This window comes from Ursus arctos, unplaced genomic scaffold (genome assembly GCF_023065955.2).
Source record: "Ursus arctos isolate Adak ecotype North America unplaced genomic scaffold, UrsArc2.0 scaffold_9, whole genome shotgun sequence".
In the NCBI taxonomy this organism is placed as follows: Eukaryota; Metazoa; Chordata; class Mammalia; order Carnivora; family Ursidae; genus Ursus; species Ursus arctos.
Genome location: NW_026623111.1, coordinates 68,877,157 through 68,901,611, shown reverse-complemented (window position 1 = coordinate 68,901,611; position 24,455 = coordinate 68,877,157). Strand labels below are relative to the sequence as shown.

At 41.9% G+C, this 24,455-nt stretch overlaps 1 protein-coding gene across 8 annotated transcripts in view; it reads left to right on the top strand.

The window, feature by feature from the left end:
• Positions 1 to 24,455, top strand: part of ABCG2 (ATP binding cassette subfamily G member 2 (Junior blood group)) — a 138,353-nt gene that overhangs the window by 58,073 nt on the left and 55,825 nt on the right. The window contains exons 1-2 of one of the 8 annotated variants that reach the window (XM_044388092.3): positions 16,638 to 16,972; positions 18,317 to 18,443. The exons of 2 other annotated variants lie outside the window; for them this stretch is intronic. In XM_044388092.3, coding sequence (XP_044244027.1) covers positions 18,430 to 18,443 — 14 coding nt within the window. In that variant the 5' untranslated portion in view covers positions 16,638 to 16,972; positions 18,317 to 18,429. Of the gene's footprint in view, positions 1 to 16,637; positions 17,416 to 18,316; positions 18,444 to 18,479; positions 19,902 to 24,455 lie in introns of those variants that run through there. 5 more of the 8 variants (XM_026509749.4, XM_057309862.1, XM_026509752.4 and 2 more) reach the window with 5 other exon arrangements.

Here is a 24,455-nt window from a genome sequence, read left to right as displayed (position 1 = left end):
CAGATTGACTCCATGGGATTTAAAACTCCCTTTTTGTGGAGCTGTTAAGGTGACAAAGCTCTTTCAAAAAAATACAGGTGACACCTGTCTGGTACGCTGACTAAGCAAGTATGGAAAAGGCGCTAGGGAAGAGTAGTAGACCTCATTCATAAGATGTTTGGTGACAATGGGCAGCTTGTTATATTGAAATGTACCATGGCCTACTAGTATAATAGGTTGGAAAGAAGTCATACAAAGGTTAGGTTTGGGCAAAAGCCCGGTGATACTATAGAAGCTTCTTCCTCAATTGGCAAATGAGGAAGCTGTGCCAGTTGTCTGGGAGGGCCAGGAATGGAGATCACATCGTTCTCCGTGACTGACCCCATGGTGCAAGACCATATTGCTGAAACAGGGGGACCAAGAGGAAAGACCCCCCTTGCTGAGATCTGTGCAGTGTGGACTGCTGTTCACCTGTGTTCAGTACCACCTCCTGCCCAGACCTTATTCCTTGCAGGAACAAACAGGCTTAGATTCTTAAAGTGCCCCTGCTTTGTTGCAGACCCAGCCATAAGCTCTATTCCTTGCTTGTACCCCAGCCTCTCACCCCCCCACCCCCACCCCCCAGAGCCTTAGCCTGCATGGAGGGCCTCAGGGCAGGGGGCCAGCCTGAGCTCAGGAGCCTGAGGCTGTGTGCTCACCTCTGGTTCCAATCTCTGAGACTTGCAGGCTGGTGCACTCTGGCACAGCCCTGATGAGGCCAAACAGCCCTGGACGAGTCCATAACATCAGCTTTGCAGAATGTGCTGCAAGGCAGATCCTTGATTCCCAGGCCTACAGGCCCCTTGCACACTGTCAAGCTTTGTGCCCTCCCCACCTCCCTTTGGCCTTCTCACTAAGCACCTTTCCATGCTGCCATTCAGATGGAGGAAGACCGGAAACTTTGAAGCCATGTGAGCCACCCCCACCGCTGCACCTGTAAGCACTGGGAGCACCCCTCCTCCCTGCCTCCCCCCCCGCCCCCCCCCCCCCCCCCCCCCGCAGGGCCGGGGTTATGCTGATGACATGCATCATCACAGGCTCGACTAAGACAGCTACCCCCCAGGTCACTTCGGGAAAATTGTTATGTGGCATTACCACTTAAAGAGGACCCAGAGCTTCTGCCCAACTGTTGATCTTGATAAACAATGGATATTGGTTAGTGAGCAGGCCTAAGTACGGAAATGCTGTCCAAAACAAGATGGGAGCTGCTGCTGTCATTGACGTGGTGCAATCAGGCTACTGCAAAGTTCTGGAGAAAGGGAAGCTCCCAAAGCAGGAGGGCCAAATTCTTCAGCAGAAGAGCTGAAATGATTAAGGATATGTGTGGGGGAGCTTGAAGGGGAGCAGGTGGTGTGTCTGGTAGCTTGAAGCCACATGGAGGGAGGTTCTTAATGTAAACAAATGCTAAAAAAAAAAAAAAAAAAAGAATGAATGGGCCTAGGGCAGGGGTTCACACCCCTTCTCTAGCTGGCACTGATCAAAGTGTGTTGGGAACCTGATGGCACTTCAAGTTGTCAAAACTGTCAGTTCTTGGTGACAATGGGGCACAAGTTACCGTGGTTCCTAGAGTCTCCCGTTGGCATAGTCAAAATCTACTTTGGAGGTGGAAATGATGAGGGAACAGAAGGCAAGCTGAGGACAAAGCAGAAGCTGACACCCCCCCCCCCCCCCATGGGATATATGTGACATTCCTCAGGCACTCCTGCTGCCCTAAAGGAAAAACAAATAGTTAATTTATAGAGATCACAATCCTGTAAGACTTGAGTCTCCCTCAGTTTACTTACAAAAGCCTTAGCAATAGCTTCCAGAAGGGAATGTAAATACAATTAAATGTCTTTATAACCTGCATCCCATCACAGATACTTGAAGCAGGCAGAGTGTAATGTTCCTCCAGGAAGTTCCCAACTATGTGAATATTAATGCCTTACTAGAGGGGTAAACAACCTTAACTTGGCAATGGCAAGGCCTCCCATATCCTGTGAATCTTCCTTAACATATGAAAGTTCTTTCTCGAAACCTCCCTGTTTCCTTACCTCTCCCAACCCCATAGTATATCATCAGCCACCCCTCACAACCCTGGTGCAGCAGCTCTTTCTGCTCATGGGTCCTGTCCCCGTGCTTTCATAAACCACCACTTTGCACCAAAGACGCCTCAAGAATTCTTTCTTGGTCGTCGGCTCCGGACTCCACCCCCCTGAACCTCACCTGTATTTCAAAACCACATCAGAAACAAATCTCAAGTTGGACTATGGATTGATGTGAGTATAGAGCTGGGCATTTTTGAGCCAAGATACAGAAGATGTACCTGAGAACGCTGAATGCATTATAGGAAGTATATTTTTAAAAAAAATTCCTCAAGCTGATTTGCAGTCATTCCCCTTTCCCACCCCAAGCCCCAGACAACCTCTAACCTACTTTCTGACTTTATAGTTTTGCCTTCTCTAGACATTTTGCTAAATGGAATCCTACAATCTTTTTTTTGCCTGCTGTCTTTCACTTAGCGTGTTTTTGAGGTTTATTGGTCTTACAGCATGAATCATTCATTTTTGTTCCTGAATAGTGTTCTATTGTATGGATATATCAAACTTTGTTAATCTTCTTGCCAGTTGACAGGCATTCAGGTTGTTTCCAGTTTTTGGCTATTGTGAATAATGCTACTCTAAACATTTGTTTACGGCATTTGTGTGAACATATGTTATTATTTCTTTCACATAGATTGCTGAGTTATATGGTAAATTTATGAAGTCGCTGAGTTATATGGTAAATTTATGTTTCACTTTTTAAGAAACTGCCAAACTGTTTTTTCCAAAGGAATTGTGCCATTTTACATTCCTACCAGCAATGTATGAGGATTCCCGTTTTTCCACATTGTCTCACTAACACTTGTGAAATGTGTCACAAGTGATTATAGCCATTTTAGTGGTATGAAGTGGTATCTCATTGTGACTTTAGTTCATATTTCCGTAATGACTAATGATGTTGAACATCTCTTCATGTGCTTATTGGTCATTCATATATTTTTGCTGAAATGTCCACATCAATCTTTTGCCCATTTTTAAAACTAGGTTATTTTTTTGATACTGAGTTGTAAGTGTTCCTTATAAATTCTGGATACAAGTTGTTCTTCTTTACTACACTTTTGAAAAAAAGGCATATGCAGTATTTACGTTTTTAATTTCACTACAGAATGGAATAAAAAATGTATGAATGTTATTTGGGGGGAAGATATCTATGCTATGGATACAAGTTGTTTATCAGATATATGATTTGAAAATATTTTCTCTAAATGGCTAAACTGTCTTAAAAACAACATTTACATAAAAGGTTTGTGGAGTCCCTGAAGCCCCTCCTTGGTACGCTAAGGTTATCAGACCACAATTTGAAACCCACTGCTAGTGAGTATGTCAGTGGCATTTAAACTCAGCAAGCTGAGTAACTCATCTCCGGCTGAATCAAAAGGATTTGACAATTAACCAAAGGCCTTTCCAATTCTGTAAATGAACTCAATGACTACTTGCAATGCGTGTATGCAAGGTTTTTGGAGCACTGGAGGCATAGCTTAAACTGAGGATAAAAAAAACCATCAGGAGTCATTGAGTTCAGGTAAGGCCAGAGAACAAAGAGAGAAAGTCATTATTTCCTGGTAAGATTGGGGTTTTATTTACTGGCTCATGATAAAGGAATTTAAACATCAAAGGGAAGTGAGGAAGAACTGAACTCTGTAGAAACCCGGCTTTAATAATAGAAGTCCACCTCAAGGACTGTTGTTTTAAATTATAACAACAACAACAACAAAAAAAAACTCATGCTGTTAAGGGAATTGGATTGTGTTCAGTGTGGAAGGGTCAACTTTGCACACTTCCCTCAAACCACCCCCTGCTTCCTTTGCATTTATGATTTATATACATTTCTTTTTGTGTACTGCATTAAACTTACTCTCATTTGTTCATTTAACAATGAATTTACTAAGAACCTATTATAAAGCTAGAAACTGGCCTTAAAATGTAATTCACGCTCTTTTAAGGAAAATACTTACGTAAGCAGTTACAAAATCATGGACTAAGTACTAAAACATATTTTAGAAGTACATATATTTTTAAGTATAAAAATAATACCATGAAACCAAAAATTGTTTCTTTGAAAAAATCAACAAAACTGACAGACCTTTAGCTACATTGACTAAGGACAAAGAGAGAAGACTCAAATTACTAACATCAGTTGGGACAGTACTACTAATTTTATAGAAAGAAACATGTTATAAAAGAAAACTATGAACAATTATCCATCTACAGATTAGATAACCTAATTAAGAGGGACAAATTCCCAGAAACATAAAATCTGCCAAATGAACTCACGAAGAAATCGAAACGTTGAGGGGCACCTGGCTGGCTCAGTTGATGGTGTGTGTTACTCTTGATCTCGGAGTTGTGAGTTCGAGCCCCACGTTGGATGTAGAGACTACACCCAAAAATAAAATCTCAAGGCAACCCTCTTGGGTCCCCTCCCTCTTTGGGAGCTTTGTACTATTGCTCAGTAAACTTTGCTTTGCTGTCCACCAAAAAAATGCAAAATAAATAAATAAATAAATATATAATTAAATAAAATCATTAAAAAAGAAAGAAATAGAAAACCTGAATAGACCTACAACTGGCAAGGAGATTGAATCAATAATAAAAACCTCACAACAGAGAAAAGAAATGGACCAAATGGCTTCACGGGTAGATTCTACCAAATATTTAAAGAACTAACACCAATCCTTCTCAAACTCTTCCAAAAAATAAAAGAGAAGGGAACACTTCCTGACTCTTTCTGTGAAGTCAGCATTCTGATACCAAAACTACATAAAGACACTAATCTGCCCCTCCTCTCCCACTCGTGCTCTCTCTCTTTCTCAAATAAACAAATAAAATTTTGAAAGCATTCTTTTTTTATTATTTTTTAAGATTTTATTAATTTGACAGACACACAGCGAGAGAGGGAACACAAGCAGGGGGAGTGGAAGAGAGAGAAGCAGGCTTTCCGCTGAGCAGGGAGCCCAACGCAGGGCTCGATCCCAAGATCCTGAGATCATGACCTGAGCCAAAGGCAGATGCTTAATGACTGAGCCACCCTGTCATCCCTGAAAGCATTCTTAAAAAAAATAATTTGTGGGGAGGGGAGAGAAAAGGGGAATATGAATAAAATTAAGGTTGGCTACTAGTTGCTGATCAGTGCATTAGGGCTCATCATATTTTTTTCTGCTTGTGAAATGTTTATAATTTTCCATAATAACATGAGAAAGTAAAAAAGATGACAGATATATTTGAGGACTTTTGTTTTCAGCACTTTTCGCAGCATTAGAAATTCTGAAACTACCCAGCTACATAATATCTAAAAATGCTTCATTAAATATTAAAACCCACTTTTAGATGATTGAGTCCACTAGGATCAGTAATGGAGCAAAGACCAAGCAGGTAAGCTAATTCTTGAAGCCCCTGGGGATCTGAGATAATACAGTGGTCTTTGTGGTCTGAACTGCATTGCATAGAGGGGATGGGGTCAAAGTATTGAATTCACATAAAGTGGGAAGCATAATTCCTAGACCCAGGAGAAATATACCTTCAGAAAGGGCAAACTAGAAAGGAAACCCACCCTGCAAAGGTAGACCACAAGAAAACATTGCTATCTTGGCGTACATTATGAATGGACATTTTGAAAAGAAGGAAAAAAGTCCCATGAGAATTTGTAGCCACTGGCCGAATCTTATGCTATTTGGTAGCGGAATCTATATTCTTTTCATGATCCAAAAGCATGAGCCTATAATTTAACTGTGAGGATGGGTAATATCCCTAGGTGTCCAAGAGAAGGAAATCCAGACTTTTCCAGATGAATGTACCCTGAACTAGGCCTCAAAGAATTCCTACTGGTAGGTTGCCCAAAAAACTTAAAAAATTATAAAACAGGGGCGCCTGGGTGGCACAGCGGTTAAGCGTCTGCCTTCGGCTCAGGGCGTGATCCCGGCGTTATGGGATCGAGCCCCATATCAGGCTCTTCTGCTATGAGCCTGCTTCTTCCTCTCCCACTCCCCCTGCTTGTGTTCCCTCTCTCGCTGGCTGTCTCTATCTCTGTCGAATAAATAAATAAAATCTTTAAAAAAAAAATTATAAAACAGACATCAATGAGCAAGTCATAGATAACAGAACCAGAACCCACAAAGACTTCAGATATTATAATTATCAGAATTAAAATGAAAAATAATTCTGCTTGAAGTGCTTTAAAATGTAAAAAAAAAAAAGATACTGAAAACAATGAACAAGAATAGACTATCAAATAATTAGGCCAGTTTGAAGAAGAACAAAATATTACTTTCAGAAACGAATAGGATCCCTAATCATTGAAGGTAAGAATTTGGATAGAAGATAAATACAACTGTATAGAGAATAGAGATGTATCTGAAGAAGTTATCTAAGATACAACACAGAGAGAAAGATGTGGAAAATATGCGAGGGCTGGGGGACGTGGAGGTGGAGGAGTGGTAAGGCCCGTCAGAGTGTTCATGTGTCTTCCTGTTACCTGTAAATGGAGCAACCCTAGGCTACATCGCTAGCCAGAGCTTAGTAGTGACATTTTTTAGGATTAACATGATTTAATTCACTATCAGTCTTTTTTTTTTTTTTTAAGCTTTGATTTATTTGCAAGAGAGAGCATAAGCAGGGGGAGTGGCAGGCAGAGAGAGAGGGAGAAGCAGACTCTCCGCTGAGCAGGGATCCTGATGGGGAACTCGATCCCAGGACCCCAGGATCATGACCTGAGCAGAAGACAGATGCTTAACTGACTGAGCCCCCCAGGCGCCCCCAATTGCTGAGGAAGGCCAGGATAGTAGCTTGAATCTCACACACTTTTGTTGAGGACAAATGTAATTTAGGGAAGGCCTGTTACTGAGCGGGGAGCAGTGGAAGCAGGGAGCTTATCCAGCAGTATTGAAGACCTTCCCAAAGGCAGCTGGTGAGACCGGGCACCTCACAGCCAAAGGTCCACTCCAGCGGCTCTCAGTGCCCACTGCCCCCTTTACAGAGGGGAGGCACAGAGACCTCTAGAGGCACTAGGGAGGCAAGATGGGCTGGGGGGAGCTTCCCCACCAATGTGCTGTGTGTGTCTCTGCCTCAGTATCCCCAATCACACAACACAGCCACACATCCCTTGGCAGAGTTGGACAACAATGTCTCTCACCACCTCCATTTGTAAGTGGCCAGCCTCATCCCTGCCTTAGGCTTCAGACAGTGAGCCTGACTCTGGTCCTCTGCTTTGTGTGGTTTGAGTTCCTTTTATTTGGCCAAACTCCTTACTACCATTCCCTGCTTCTAGACCCAAGTCCCTGAACCTGCAAGCTTTAATAAAATTCTAACCGTTCAGGGTTTCTTTCATGGAGATACCTGTCTTGGATTTGTAACTGCCTAGACGTTCTTGTTTTTCTTCTTTTATGTTGATATGTGTGGCTCAGGGGGGTGAGCAAATTCGTTCCACCTTCTTTGTCCAAAATTTTTTTTCTTAACAGTTTCTACAGGAAATAATGGTGTCTTGTTTCTTACATCAGCACAAATGTAGAGCCAACATGTGAGCCTAAGCTGTTTACTAGCTGTATCACCTGGGGTAATTATGCTTCAGTTTCATCTGCAACATAGAGATTTTAATAGAATCCAGCTAAGGGCATTGCTGTGAAGATAAAGGGAGGTTTAAAAACAAACAAACAAAAAACCTCACAAAATGTAAAGGGACTTAGAACATGCCTGGCAAGTAGCAAGTACTTAATAAATACTAGCTGTTATGATTGGCATTGGGTAAAAATCGAAGTTACCTTATGTTTTCCAAATACACATGATTTTGTTTTTATCCTTACTCAACCCTGTGACATAGGTATTATCACCTCTAATGTGAGGAAAGAAATTGAGGCACAAAAGTGTCAAATAGCAAAAACTCTCGAGGTGAGATAAAACTTGGGTCCATCTAGATGGGCTGTGGCTTTGTCACACATAGAATAATGTGTGTATGTTTACTGGGTTCTGGGCGAAGTTATACGTGTTTGGCTTTGCTGACATCATCTATCATAATATTAAGCATGATGGCCTGATGTGAAAGAATTCTAAGTGTAATGAATCATGTGTCATTTAATGTTCATTACACTTTGAATTCATTCACAACCAAGAACAAATTCTTCCCTCTGCAGGCAATTAAGTGTTTATAGTAGTCAGTAATGTATCATGTGAAAGAGGTCATGTGATGAAACCCTCTTTCATATTTGTAGCATGGCAGACTCAGGTGGGGTGGAGAGGCCCCTGAATTGCATATGATAAACTTGCTTTTATTATTCAGTCGACAAATTTTTTTTATCATTTATCTGTTGTGTTCAAGGCTCTGAGAAAGGCAATATTTAGGACATACACAGAGGGGGAAGGCATTACTTTCTCACAATTTGCATTGCTGCCACCATAAGGTTTTCAGGCTTCTCAGGTTCAAACTCTGGAAGTCCGCTCTAGCTCCTGTGTCTTTCACCTTCTGTGTTCCGTCAGTTACCAGGTACTATAAATTCCTCCTTCACGATGTATCCCTCATGCCCCTTCCCTCAAAATTTTCCCACCATTGTTCTAGTTCAGTAGTCTATATTTTGTTCATTTCCAAACTGATTTCCCCATCCATTCTGTAGGGAACAGATCGGTCGTTTTAACACTACTTTGACAATGTCATCCCTCTACACTGAACTTTCATTAATTTCTCACTCTCAAGATGAGTTTAAGGTTCTTAGCTTGGCATTCGAGGTGCCCACAGTTTGGACCCAGAAGACTCTCCCACATAGCTCTTAATATGTTACTGAGAATACAACCTTTGAGATGCTTCTTGGGGGATAGGTTCCATGAGTAAATGCTGTATACACATGCTCTGCAGTGACGAAATCTACTTAATTAACTTGTTGTAATCTGGCATTTCTCCATCCTTCTATTCCTCATATATCCATAAAGTCTTTTGTTTAAACTTTTTTTAAAAAGTGTATTTATTTATTTAAGTAATCTCTACACCCAGTGTGGGGCTTGAACTTGCAACTCTGAGATCAAGAGTCACATGCTCTACTGACTGAGCCAGCCAGGCACCCCATGTTTAAGTAAACTTTTTTAAAAAAATATTTTTTAAATTAATTGATTAATTAATTAGAGAGAGTGAGAGAGCACAAGCAGGGGAGCAGCAGGCAGAGCTAAGCAAGGAGCCTGATGCAGGGCTCGATCCCAGGACCCTGGGATCATGACCTGAGCCAAAGGCAGATGCTTAACCAACTGAGCCACCCAGGCATCCCTAAGTAAACTTTTTTTTTTTTTAAAGATTTTTATTTATTTATTTATTTGAGAGAGGGAGAGAGGGAGAGGGAGAAGCAGACTCCCCACCGAGCAGGGAGCCCGACACCAGGTTCTATCCCAGGACTCCGGAATCATGATCTGAGCCAAAGGCAGACGCTTAACCGACTGAGCCACCCAGGTGCCCCCCTAAGTAAACTTTTTAATTGGAGTGTAACATAGATCCAAAATAAGTACAGAACATCTACATAAACCACTTAATGTATAGTTATACGGTGAATATACCTGTATATCTGCCGTACAGATCAAACACATATATTTACGTATATCTGTATACACATTTGTTTGTTTATTATCAATACCCCCAAGTCTCCATGCTCCACCCGAGTCATTGTCCCTTCCAAAGGTAACTACTCCTTTGACTTCTATCACTGCACATGAGTTTTATCTGGTTTTTGTTTGTTTTTTTATGGAGAGATAACTGACATATAACAAACATATATATTTGATCTGGGCAACAGACAGACGGGTGTTTTCACCTTGTAACTGCACATCAAGCTGTTTACTGAGATTTTCCGTACTTATTCTGGATGTGTGCTATACTTCAATTAAAAAGCTTACTTAAATGAAAGACTTTATGGATATGTGAAATTTGTTGCACTTTCAACATTTTTTAAAAGAATTTATTTATTTTAGAGAAAGAGAGTGAGAGAGACAGAACGAGCAGGAGAGGCAGAGGGAGAGGGAGAGAGAGAATCTCAAGCAGACTCTGTGCTGAGCATGAAGCCCCACATGGGGCTCAGTCCCACAACCCCGAGATCATGACCTGAGCCGAAATCAAGAGTTGGACGCTTAACTGCTCCCCTGACTGTGCCACCCAGGTGCCCCATGAACTCTCAACGTTGAACCTTTTAGCCTGTTTTGCAGGGATAAATGTTACATCCTCTATCCCACTCTCTGACTGCAGGTTAGTTGTCCGTACCTAATCATGCATATTTTTTCCCTTGCTGCTCATTTTTTAGGGCTTGGTTATCTCTGTGAACTTTATAACCAAATGAATTATTTCTTGTTTGGTATCTTGCCTGCTATATAAAGCAATTTATATGAACCCAGGTAGTCTGGCTCCACATCTGGGCTCTTACCACCTCACCTCCACCAACACACACACAGAGTCTCTTTCTGTATTAATGCCTCCTTCTGTTCTCTTCTCCATGACTTTAAGACTTTGACAATTGGTTTAGGCGTTTCCCTTCTCTCTAAGATGGTCACTACCTCGGCAAAGTCTGTGGTTATTTATTTTTATATATTTATTTAAAAATATTTATTTATTTGAGAGAGAGAGAGAGAGAGAGTGCACAGCAGGGAGGGGCAGAGAGAGAGGGAGAGAGAATCTGAAGCACACTCCGTGTTGAGTGGGGAGCCTGATGTGGGACTTGATCTCAGGACCCTACGATCATGACCTGAGCCAAAACCAAGAGTCGGACGTTTAACTGACTGTGCCACCCAGGCGCCCCTATTTATTTATTTTTAAGATTTTATTTTCAAGTAATCTCTATACCCAATATGGGGCTCAAACTCACAACCCTGAGATCAAGAGTTTCATGCTCCACCAACTGAGACAGCAGGTGCCCCCAAATCTGTGTTTTTTTAGATGATCAACCTGTCACCCTAGCTTCTGTGCTCTTTATCTTCTCAACTTCACCCCGAGGGTAGACAGGATTTTAAAGATTCCTTTCTCCCCTAAACCCCAAGATTCCAGTTCATTTCCTGGTTATTTAACCAGCCACCACTCTAGGTTCTACTCTGAGGAATTCAAAGTTGTAATTAAAGTCCCAAATCAGTTGAGTCTGAAATAGTGAGATTATCAAGGTGTGCCTGGTTTAATTACATGAACCCTTTAAAAGATGGAAGGGGGAGTCTGAGAGATTTGAAGTTTGAGAAGAACCTACTTTAAAGATGAAGGGAGTCACATAAGAAGGAATGTGGGCAGCCTGGAGGAGATGGTTGACAGCAAGGAAACAGGGACCTCGGTCATAAAGCTCCAAAGAATTGGATTCTGCCAATAACCTGACCTTAGGACCAGATTCTTCAGAAATGAGCCTTCCTTCAGGTAAGAGCCCATCTTGTTGACACTTTGATTTGGCCCTGTGATACACAGAGCAGAGCCTAGCCTAGCCGCCCTAGATTCCTGACCTCTAGAATTGTGAGATAATCAATGAGTGTTGTTTTAAGATGCTAAATTGGTAGAAGACAAGTGTACCCCCCCTTCCACCTCCATAATGCTACTGTCATGTCTAAACCCTGCAACCTTGTCAAAACCTGGAATGCCAGCCTTAAATGCCTGTTCAGTGACCTCACCCTCAAGTTTCAGCTCCTCAGCTTCCCTTCCATAGGTTCCCTTTCAACCTGTCTCTTCCTGGCTTCACTTTCTTATGATGAATCATTTCTCACACTCAACCCCTTGCTCCATTTTTCTATGCCTTACCCACCCAGCAAAACCACATTCTCGAATTTATTCAACCTAACCTTCTCTCCTTTATGAATGGGAATTCTTTGTGAATGGAAAAGCCCACTCATGGCTTTGATGCTGCTACACATAGAATTCAGTGTTAGGTGTCCTTGGTATTGCTGTGCAATCTCTCTAGGTCCCTTATTATTATTGGGAGGACACATTTTCCCTCCTCCAATTTAGATCCAGTGGGGTCCAGGAGGAGCTGAAAGTTAACTGATAACGGATTAAAGTATGAAAGATAAGGTCTTCAGTGTAAAATAATATTCATACCAACTCTGTGGGGCTGGGTGGTGATGTGAGGAACAAAGGCAAAAAGAAATGTAGATAAAATTAAATTTTCTGCCCACTGACAAATACTTGAGGCAGGCAAAGTACAATGTTCCTCCAGGAACTCCAATCTGAATGTTAATGCCTTGCTAGAGGGAAGAACAACCTTAGCTTGACAATAGCTAGGCCTCCAGGATTCTGTGAGTCTTCTTTAGTGTATGAAAATCCTTTTGGAAACTTCCCTTGGCTTTATCTCCCCCAATTCCATAGTATATAATCAGTTGCTCCTCACAATCCCTGGGCAGTCCTTTCTGCCCACAGGTCCTGTCCCCGTGCCTTAATAAAAATACCTTTTTGCACCCAAGACATCTCAGTAGTTCTTTCTTGGCCTTTGGCTCTGAACCCCAACATTTCCACATCAGGTGGGTCCCTACATTAGCATCCTGTTTGTTTCCTTAGGGCCTTGTGGTAATGGCTTCCCAAAGATGTCCTGTCCAAATAGCCAGAAGAGAAATGTGTTAGTTGCCTGCCAAAGGAGAATTAAGGTTGCCAGTGAAATTAAGGTTGTTAATCAAAAGCCTTTAAAATAGAAAGACTATCAGGGCTTAGCCAGTGTGTCTAATATAATCACAAGAGTCCTTCAAAGTAGAAGAGGGAAGCAGAACAAAGAGATATGATAATAGAAGCAGGGTCAGAGTGATGCTCTGCTGTTGGCTTGGAAGCTAGAGGAATGGGACCATGAGCCAAGGGATGCGGGTGGCCTCTAGAACCTAGAAAAAGTTCCAGAAAGGAATACAGACCTGCTGGCATCTTTGATTCTAGCCCAGTTAGGCCCAGTTTGGACTTCTGACCTATGGAAATGTAGGATAATATTTTTGTTGTCTTAAGCCATTAGGTTTGAGGGATTTTGTTGTGGTAGCCATGGGACACTAATACAGATCTATTCTAGGGGTTAGCATTTTCTCAAATCCCTCGTCTTTGCCTTTACCCATACCTTCAGCAGATCCTCCAACTTCAGAAAGTACATTTCTTTCAATTTTCTTTCTTTTCCTAATTAAAACATTTATCTGCATGAGGACTCATCCTCACTCCCTTCCCTTCTGACACAATTAAACAAAGTTTCCTTTTCTAATGCTAATTCCTCTGAATTCCATTTCCACTCCCTTCTTAAAGGACCTGATTACACTAATTAACCACCTTTTCTTCCTTATGACTTGTCCACTTGGCTCGCACACATATTCCAGCCTGCCTAACTTAACCAAATAAGAAATATATTCTTTGAACCCCAAGATGGTTTTCAGAGATACTCCTTTCTCTTACCTTCTTGTTATAGCGAAACCTTTGGTAAGAGTTATCTACACCCTGTTTCCGCTCCTTCACTTACTCATCAGTGCTCAAGCCCTTTATAGACTGACCTTTCTCTCGTGGAGTTCATCAGAGTTCTCTGGTAGCTCTGAAAAGAGCCATGGCGGAACACAGTGCCTACAGCCTCTTGGCACTGTTTTTTATTTGCTTTTTTATTGTTTTTTATTTGGGAGTAGTTAAAATAAATATACCTGGGCCCATTACAGATGTTATATACGTAACCCAAATGCCCCCAGATCCATAATAAGCCCTGTCTGAAACCTGGGCTTGCAAGGGAGAACTGAACCTGAGAAGTTCACCACTTGGAGTAAGCACTGAGGAAGGTACTGAGTCCTTACCGGCCCCTTGCACTTGCTGGCCATGCTGGTGAACAGACAGAGAGCTCGGGGCAGCTGGGAACGGCTAGGCAGGTAGATGAAGAGAGCTTCTCATGGGTCTATATGGGAGCTTTGATAGTAGAGCGACTGATTCATGAAGTTACAGGCCCAGGAAGTTTGTTCCTTTAATGAGAATACTGTTTTTGATTTTGCTTTGGTTGCCATTCTTATACCAAGCCATACCGTTTATCAGCAGTACATGAGTTTGTATCCTTTGCCTGTGTCTGTTGCTGACATCCCACCAAGCACTGATACCCTGGTGAACACCATACAGGCTGGTCCCTCACTGGTGTGATTATTGGAAAGACATATTATCACCACCCTCCTCCCCCAGAAAAAAGAAAAACTTGACAGTATTTTTGGAGTTTTCAAAAGGTGAGGCTTAATTGATTTCATGAATGAATCTGTCTACTCCCTTCACCTGCGGTCATCTTCCCTATTTGTCTGTTACGTCCATACATACTGCCTACAAAAGCACATGGTGACACCTCACCCCTACCAGGGGCCATTTAAGATCTTCAACGTGTGTTTCATCGGCGTGGATTCCAGATGGCCCCAAAGCTTTCAATTAGAATTGTAAAGAAATCCTACTTTTGGTAATTCTGTGGTTTGATTGCAAGGCTCATAAAATATGACAGTGACATCTACTAGCATGGAGACAGCCCAGCAGATCAATGTTCATCAGAGATCCAGTCTCCTGTTGCCTTGGTTTGCAACCTAAGACATCAATAGAAAGAAATGGGAAAAAGCCTTTACATAAGAAATTTATGAATAAACCACAAATGATCATTGAACATTAAAAAAGTTTCACTAAGTCAAAAAAATGTAAATTGAAACACTGCCGTTTGTTATTTATCAGATTCAAAGAGATTAAAATTATTATTCTATCCAGTATTTGTGAGAGCTCAGGTGAACAAGCGACCTTTTAAATTGTTAGGAGACTGAATTTGGCATGAATTATTTTGTGGGAAATCTGGCTATATGTATTAACAGGTTTTTTTTTGTATTAAAATTTTTTTTTTTAAGATTTTATTTGACACAGAGAGAGAGACAGAGAGAGAAGGCAGGCAAATTTTGGGAAAGCCATACACATTCAGGGTTTTTTTTGTATTAAAATTTTTTTTTTAAGATTTTATTTGACACAGAGAGAGAGACAGAGAGAGAACAAGCAGGAGGAACAGCAGAGGGAGAGGGAGAAGCAGGCTCCCACTGAGCAGGGACCCCGATACAGGGCTCCATCCCAGGACCCTGGGATCATGACCTGAGCCAAACGCAGATGCTTAACTGACCAAGCCACCTACGTGTCCCCTAATGATTTACTTTTAAACAAAATTCTTTTTCCCAATATAAAAGTTGTATATCTGCATTTAAAAAAATTTAGAAAATTACACTAAAATAGAACGAAAAAAGAACCATAATGTCACAACCCAGAAAAATAACATTTTCTTGTATTGCCAGCTATTTTCTATGCATAAATTTTTGGTTTGTTTTTGTTTTACATATTGCAGAATGCCATATTCAACTTATTATCCTTTTTTTTACTGTGCTTTTTAACAATTTTATGTGGTTTTTTTTTTTCCATTTTTATAAGTCCCCTCTTGGAACTGCCTTTAGAATTTGCTGGCAATTTAAAAAGTCTTTACTGACATCAGTAAAGTTTTGTTCTTTAGAGGGTGTTTTTAAATTTTGCAAACAGTTATTAAGAGCCATCTCTGAAAAATTTTTCTCAGTCTTGGCTTAAAGTGACAAATATATTTGTATATGGGTCTTTAAGCGTGTTTAAATGGTCTCAAAATTCATCCAAAAATCAGTTTCACTCAAATGTTTGGGTACCTCATGGAAATGTACTTTAAAATACTTTAAGGGGCGCCTAGGAGGCTCAGGCCACAAAGAGTCTGCCTTGGGCTCAGATCATGACCCCAGGGTCCTTGGGATGGAGCCCTGCATCCAGCTTCCTTGAGCTAATTGAATTTAAGTTAAAAAAAGAAAAAAAGTATACGGTATGTATTTTTAATATTCTAAAAAATTATGTATAATCAATTTCTTATTTAGGCTTCCTGGCTGAAACTTCTCCCTGCAGGCTCCACCCCCAACATAGGACTTGAACTCACAACCCTGAAATCAGGGGTCACACACTCTGCCAATTAAGCCAGCCAGGTGCCCCATGGCTAAAGATTTCCTGTAACGGGTTAAGAATTAACAGTAATTCCTAGTGTTGCTTTAAATAACTTGATTTTTGTTTGTAAATGCAAACCAGAAAATAGATGTTAAGTATTAATTTTCAAGGGTAGATGCGGCAGGCAAATTTTGGGAAAGCCATACACATTCATAAAGCCTGATAACCAAACCTTTTCTTGAATATGCACACTTTCCACCTTTTCCACACGAACAGTATTGCGGAGAAGTATTTATTACAGGAGTGTGCAGAATACAATTAAACCGTTCATACTAATATTTTCGTTCAACTCCCCCCTCCCGCCTCTTAGATTCGGTTCCTGAACGGCGTAAGCACCAGTTTCTCAGAAGCTCATTCAATAAAGACCTACTTGCTCTCGGGGTGGGCAACGTGTGTGATAGGAAAAAAAAACAAAACCCTCGGTGTCAGCGTCCCCCTGAGCTTAGGGGCGCGGGACACAGACAGTGACCAAATTCATCCGGGCTAGAGAGGTATTGATCAGCCCGGGTAGCGTCTTGAGATGACCAGGGCTAATCACCGCTTCCCATTCGTACAAACCCTGGAGGCGGTAGTTTTGGGTTTGTCCATGCGCGTTCCGGGAGAGTCATCTCCGTGACCTGGACCCCGCAAGAGGGTGGCCGTCGATCCAGTGCCCCGCTGGGGGCAACCCATCCGCGCGCTCCTCCCCGGCGCAGGGTGCTTTATCGCGGCCAGGCAGGCGGCGCTACTCCTGTCGTCTGCCTCCGGCCTCCCACCCCGAGGGAGCCGCCGCCCTGCGCTCTTCCCGCCTGCAGCCGGTGGAGAGCGAGGCGAAGCCCGCGTCCGCGCTGCCTGCGCTCGCCTCCTGGCCGCCCCGGCCACCCCAGACCGCCGCCCGCCGCTCCTGACCGTCACTGTGCCCCCGGGCGGGCGCCTCCCCAGGCCACTAGCTGCGCGTGTGAGTGCCGGCCCGCCGGGAGCGCGCGGACACCGTGGGTGGGCTGTCGCCGAGCCGAGCGCGGCGGTCAAGGAAGGTCGCCCCGCGGGATGGGGGATGGGGGTCTGCCGCGCGCGCAGGCTGTGTCCTGAGTCCTGCGACGTTAGAGACCGAGTCCAGAGCGCCAGGAGGCAAGAGGGAGTCCCGGACCGTCCGGCAGAGATTGGGAGTCGCGGGAAGGAAGCAGTCTGGAAAGGAGCCAGGGAGATTTTGGAAAAGCTCTTCACGATTTAGAAAGCACAGTACAGATGCTTGATGCCATTGTTAGGCGCTGCTTCCTTAGGGTATGTTTGGAAGGTTTGGCTGACTCAGCTCAGCGTCTATATAAATGTTAGTGCTCTGCCTCTGAGCACACGGAGTCTGAGATCGAAGACCTCGGTTGAACTGAACCTCTGTTAAGCTGAGTGAGTAAATGGTGAAAGCCAGTTGGGATGTTGTGGGGCTTGAAGGGTTGGTGGGTATTGCATGGCCCTTTGGTAGGAAATAGAAAACCTCAGTTGAGAGGACTAGGTTTTAGTTAGTCCTTCCCAATTTCATTTGAAAATGAGTGTGAAATCCAAACTGAGAATTCAGACCGGTTTTTCAGAAATCAATGCCTTCCTGCAAACTGCTTTTGTGTCTGGTGGTGTGTGTTAAAAACCAGCTGGTAAAACTCCTGCCTTTCTCCAAATGTATGAAACAAGAGTTGATAGATAGTAGATGGATAAAAACTTACTGAGCACGGAAGTTACTGCAAGGTAGGAGAGAAATTTGTTAATATTAGTACTTTTAAAGGGATCAACCAATATATTTTATGTCTTTTTCTTATCTGCAGGACATAAATTTTTGTCCACAACTTTGGATGGCTTGCTAAAAAGTTATTGAGCTCCCTTTTGTAATTTTTTTTGTGGATAGTTGGTTTTTAATGATTGACTTCAAAAAATTAACCAGCTTATGCAATTATTATTAAAAATAATAACTAAAGCAGGGCGCCTGGCTGGTTCAGTTGGTCAAGCATCTGCCTTTTGCTCAGGTCATGAACCCAGTGTCCTCAGTGGAGAGCCTGCTTCTCTCTCTCCCCCTGCCCCCCACTTGTGCACTCTCAAATAAGTAAAATCTTAAAAAAAAAATAGTACTGAAGAAGTTAGAGCAATACAGAAAAATAAAAGACCATAAAATTAGATTGTAAATTTACAGTTAAAAAAATAACTGTAATGTTGCCTAGTTTTCTTTTCTTGCCTAATAGTGGAAATATAAAAGCTCATTCCACCTTTAGAAAAAAACAGATTTATAGTAACAAATGTGTATCTGTTATCTTTGTTCCAGACCCTGAGCCTTCAGCAAGAACTCCTTTAGGAAACACATTCTTTTGTGTTAAGATGCTATTAAAATACGCTTACAGCCAACATCTATTTCTGCGTTAATTTTATTAAGCATCCATGAAACATTTGAGGTGAGCATAAGTATTCCAAGCGGAAGATAAAATACAACCAAGTGTAAAGGGAAGCGCGTTAAAATGGACTCGGGCAGATGTTGTGCAAATTACAGTTGCATCCTGGAAGCCGTAATAAAAAGGAATGATTAGTCACGCAATTCAGTGAGGATAAAGGAGGAAACCTACCAGCTCCATAGAAATCTTTTCCTGGCATTTACAAAAGATGCAGAGGAGACTAAATGGCAGTGGGAGAGCACCCCATGCCCATCCAGGTAGTACATGCAGTAGTGTATTTTCTAGGACTCTTTGCTGTAGTTGGAATTTTCCTTACCCTAAGGGTTATAAGAAACCCTTGTTGGGTGCGGAGACCCTATGGTCACACATGGCACTGTTTGATGGTTTGGGGTTTATTCGGGGATAAATCTAGATTTTATAGAGGGACGGATGGATCTAATGTTCTTTAAATTCCCTATATTTCTCTCTGTCAGGACTTTTTGATAGAAGTTTGGCAGCAGTTAAAGGTTATATCAAGAGGGAAGGCTTAATCTGTGTTGCTTACTGGGATAATAGGTTAGGGTTGAGATTTTTTAGTGAAAATTAAAGAACCCGAATGATGATCATCAATGTAAGAGATAGGATATATAGGTCTACCTACAGGAAGCTGACATTTATCCTTTAAAATATCAGTTCCCAGTTCACTCTAGGCTGTGAACCAGTGATGATCAAGTGTCTTGATGGTTTGGGCTTCATCTTTTTCCCCCAGCACAGCTTTATGAGACAGATCTCACATATCCTACAGTTCATCTGCTTAAAGTACAGTTGGTAGAACCGTCACGTTTCATCATCCTCTCCCCTCAAAACCTACTAGCAGTGACACCCCCTTCTTGTGATAGCCCCCCCCCCCGTAGTTTTTTTGAAGCAGATATTCTACTTCACTGAGAGACTGTTAGAAGGTGGATGCTAATTTTTGAGCCACACCATAGCTTATTCATAGAGATAAATATTCATTCAGAGAATCATAACATTGGAAGTTAGTAGTGCACTGGTTGTTTAAAAACCCAGGTGGGTGGGTGTGAGTAAAGCAAAAGTGCTGTTCTCATCATGATTCCAATGAAGTTTTGTTTTGACAAAGGGGTGGAGTAAAATCTTGGCAAGGTCTGAAACCCATTGAATGAGGCTTCTAGCGCTTATCATTAGCCCAATCTCTTTGGTTTTGCAACTGAAAAAATCTTATTACTCTTTAGGCAGGGAGCTGTTTGGAGATTAGTACTTGGGGTCAAGTAGCATTAGGTAGTTGTCATTTCACTGGTATTAAGTTCTTCGAGTTCTCTGGAAGGGTAAAATTGGAAGTCTGTTCCCTGGAGCTACAGACAACCCATTGTGTTCTGACTCGTAGGTAGATACATATCTCCCCACCTCCCCAGGGAGATGTGTTCCATCTTACCTCATAGAATGCCATCCCAACCCAGAGGCAAAGTAAGTGTTTTGAATTTTTCAACAAAAAGCAAATTGCTATGTTTTTCTCCCTTCACTATTTCCACCTATATAAGTGATGTGGTTTGGAATATAGGTGAGGTTTGCTGGGGTGAGGTCCGGAGCCAACGACCAAGAAAGAATTCTTGAGATGTCTTTGGTCCAAAATGGTAGTTTTATGAAAGCACAGGGACAGGACCTGGGGGGCAGAAAGAGTTGCACCGGGGTTGTGGGGAGAAATTGATTAAATACTTTGAGGTTGGGGGAGGTAAAGGGAAAACGGAGGTTTTCAAAAGAACGTTCATATGCTAAAGAGGACCTACAAGATCCTGGAGGCCTTGCCGTTGTCAAGTTGAGGCTGTTTTTCCTTCTAGCAAGGCATTCACATTAAGATAGTTGAGAGCTTCCTGGAAGAATGTCACACGTGTCCCAGTTAGGATTGGGGGGGGGGTTGCAGGGTGTCAGCTTGTGCTTTGTCCTCAGCTTGCCTTCTGCTCCCTCATCATAAGGAAGAGGGGCAAATCACTTCTGGAGAACAGTTTTCAAACGGTAAGCTGCTTGCTTTTCCTTCCTTCTCAGTGTAATAGTGATAGCCCTTAAAGCTTGGCTCTTAGGAGGATCTCACAGCTCTCATTTCAATTGCAGCTCATCATAAATATGCCAGGGTAACAAGAAAAAGATGTTATTGATGTGTTATTCTTTATAAAACAATGCTTTTCAGAATGCATATAGCGGTGACTGGGTTTGTATAGCTCTTGATGAAGTTTTCAAGAACACAGATGGCATTTTTTAAAATATTTATTTATTTATTTGAGAGAGAGAGAAAGAGAACGAGAGCACAAGCGGGAGGGGCAGAGGGAGAGGGAGAGAGAATGTGAAGCTGACTCTGTGCTGAGTGCGGAGCTGGACGTGGGGCTCGATCTCACAACCCTGAGATAACGACCTGAGCTGAAACCAAGAGTTGGACGCTCAACGAACTGTGCCACCCAGGCGTCCCAAAGATAGCATTTTAAATCTGACATTATGCTTCCATTAGGAATATTGAAAAAATATTGGGGTTCTTTCATTATTGATTTTAATTTGCTATTTTGAAGTAATTTTTAGGCTTACTGAAAATTTGCAGAAAAATATGGTACAGAGAATTCCTGTAACAACTTGTATAACTGTAGTAAAATTGTGAAAACTGATAGATTCACATCAGTGCGATACTATAATACTGTTATCAAAACTACACACTTATTTGGGGGCACCTGGGTGGCTCATTCGGTTAAGCGTCTGCCTTCAGCTCAGGTCATGATACCAGGTCCCTGGATCAAGCCCCACATCGGGCTCCCTGCTCAGCAGGGAGTCTGCTTCTCTCCCTCCCTCTGCTGCTCCCACTGTTTGTGCTCTCTTTCTGTCAAAGAAAGAAATAAAAATCTTTAAAAAAACAAAACAAAACTATACACTTATTTGGATTTCACTGGCTTTTCACTATCCTTTTTCTGTTCAGGATCCAGTCTATGAACTTGTGAAGAGTAATGGTCAGTTATTTTGTAGACCATTCCTCAATTAGTACTTTATGTTTTCTCATGATTAGATTCAAGTTAGGCATTTTGGGAAAAAATACCGGAAGTGCATCATGTCCGGGGCATGTGACGTCTTATGCTGATGTAAACCTTGATTAAGGTGCTATTTGCCTGGTCCCAGTGGAAAGTTATTTTTCTCTTTGTAATTAGTAGATATCTTGGATTGTGTGAATATCCTGTTTCTCCTTAAACTTTTATTCACTAATTTTAGCATCCATTGGTGGAACTTGATGTACATTGTACTATATTGTTCTTATTTATTTATTTAAAAGATTTTATTTATTTGAGAGAAAGAGAACACGAGTGGGGAGGGGCAGAGGGAGAGGAGAGACAATCTGAAGCAGACTTTGAGCTGAGCATGAAGCCCGACATGGGGCTCGATCCCACAACTGTGAGATCACGATCTGAGCCGAAACCCAAGTCAGCCGCTTAACCCACTGAGCCACCCAGGCGCCCCTGGACTATATTGTTCTAATGGTGATTAAGCATTTTTTTTCTCATTTGTTCTTTTTATGTTCACTGATTAGAACTGTCTTCTTCCCCATTTATTTATTCAGCTATTTGTATCAGTACAGGTTCATGGATATTTGTTATTTTATGGGTTGTTATTTAACTTGCTGTGCAAACTGTTCCAGTTTTGGCCACTAGAACTTTCTTTCAGGTTAGCCTCTGTGTCCTTTTGACAGACCACGTGCCCTCTCACCCCCCACCCCAAAAGTTTTATCTTTACTTTTTGGTACCATAGAACAGTTCAGGCTCGTTTTGTATTTTCCATGTCGCAATCCTGGAATCAACCATTTCTCCAAGACACTCTGGTTCCTTTTTTTTGTTGTTGTTAAAGAAACCGAGATCTGGTTATTAAGTATGTTACTGAAGTTACTTTGGGCTTTTTAAGCGTAATAAATTTGTGACCTAGCAAGTGCATGTGTACAACAGGGATAATGCTTTAAATTTCAAACATTATAGAGGACCTCATTGTAGTTGCCAGTTTAGGTTTAGTCTCTTATGGGAAATAAATAAAATTTTCAGGGTTTAGAGTTTTTAAAAGTTCCCAGTTTTTCTCAAATAATGACCTGTAAGGGGCACCTGGGTGGCTCAGTCGGTTAAGCGTCATGATCCCAGGGTCCTGGGTTCGAGGCCCATATGGGGCTCCCTGCTCAACAGGGAGTCTCCTTCTCCCTCTGCCCTTCCCCCCTGCTTGTGCTCTCTCTCTTTCTCTCTCTCAAATAAATAAATAAAATCTTAAAAAAAAATAATGACCTGTAAGTGCTTACAAAACAAACAGAATGAAGAGACAAACTTTTATTTATTAGGCTCTAATAAGAAAGCAGGAATTTTGTTAAGTAGCTTAGTTAAATTATATTTTGACTAATGGCTGAATATATGTGAAGGGGACATATGCATAGGTCCTATGTTTATGATGTGCAAAATGTCTTCAAATTATAAGGAGAGTAGAGGGTTAACTTTGGGTGGGAACAGAGGGAGTCTTAGGGGTGTTGTCCCCTGATAAATGGAATGGGCTGGAAGGATAGGCGATGGATAAAAGATGAGAAAGATAGGTGGGTGAGAAGACAGTGTAGTGTCTTTAATTACACTTCCAAGGTTGTGCGTGTATAGGACTGAGATAGTAGGGAGCACAAGATCATTAGAGGAGAGAAGGTCAAAGGGCTTAGGAGGCCAAGGACAAAGATCTTCTATTTGGATTTTGAAATTCACTGCAGCTGCCAAGGTCCTAAACTTTACAATTGTGTGTGACAGTGTAAATCCATCAATGCCTCTTGGAAAACAGTTTACACTTGGATGCTCAATCAAATGTGGGTCTGTTGCATTTTTTTAAAAAATCAGAAAGCAATACATTATTGCATAAGGAAGACCCCAAGATGGTGGGGTGTTTTGCCATCTGCAAGAGTCTTGGTTCTCAGTTTTTAACCAAAGATCTCTCTCTCTCTCTCTCTCAGATGTCTTACAGGCATCTAAAACTTCCACACTGGAAGTGTGTCCTTGAGTTTTTGATGTCCCCTCTGTTACTACTGAGGCTCATCCCCTTGTCCAAGCAGGTCTCACCTGCTTTCTTCTAACTGGCCCTTGCTGCTGTGCTTGCCATACACCTGCCAGAGTCATCTTTTAAACATAGTTAAGAATCAGAAGTCTTGCCTAAAAGGCCTCAGTGGCTTCTCACTGATTGTACCTACCTTCCGTGATGGGGTCTCCATAGCTGTGTCTGGATGACCTTGTCTTTCACGCCCTGTTTCCCAGATCACTGTGCTGCAATGCTGTGGGGGCCCAGGGTGCCCAGTTGGACACTTCAAGGTGGATCTGTCAAATCACAGATAACATGAAAACCCATTGATTGACAGAGGACTTTTGAAATGCCAGCGATAAGTTATGGAAGTTAAAATTCAGATTTTAAGTTCCCTTTTTAACAATGCTCAATACTCTTCCTCCTTCTGTTTTCTGTCCATAAGTTTTTTAGTAATCACCTGATAGTGACTTGAGACCCCCTAACTCCTTGTCAGGATTGTAATCTCTTGGTATTGTAGTAAATAGTTGAAGGAGATATGCTTACACAGCCTGTCCTTGTGACTGCGAGGCAGCATTGGAACTCTCCATTTACTAGTGTTAGCACTAGGGAAAGAATGTAAGAGGAAGGCACTAATCCTTGACCTGAGACTACCCTGGCTTCTCCTAGCATGAGCAATGGTTATAATTGTAGGCAGGTGTCCGGCTGAGGACTTTAGAATTAACCTGTGTACTTTTTCTTATCTGTGTGCAGTTTATATTGTATTATGCATTCTGTTTACAGTAGGCTCTCAGGTTATAAGTATGGCAACGAGTAAAATAGAGAAGAAGGGCATTTTAAATGCAGATTATCATTCTTATAATAGATATGCCAACATCTATGGCAGAAGACTGTTCAAACATTCCAAAAAAGTAAAAATGTGGCTTCACTAGTAGAAAACAAGAAGAAAGGAAAGGTGACATCTGTCCA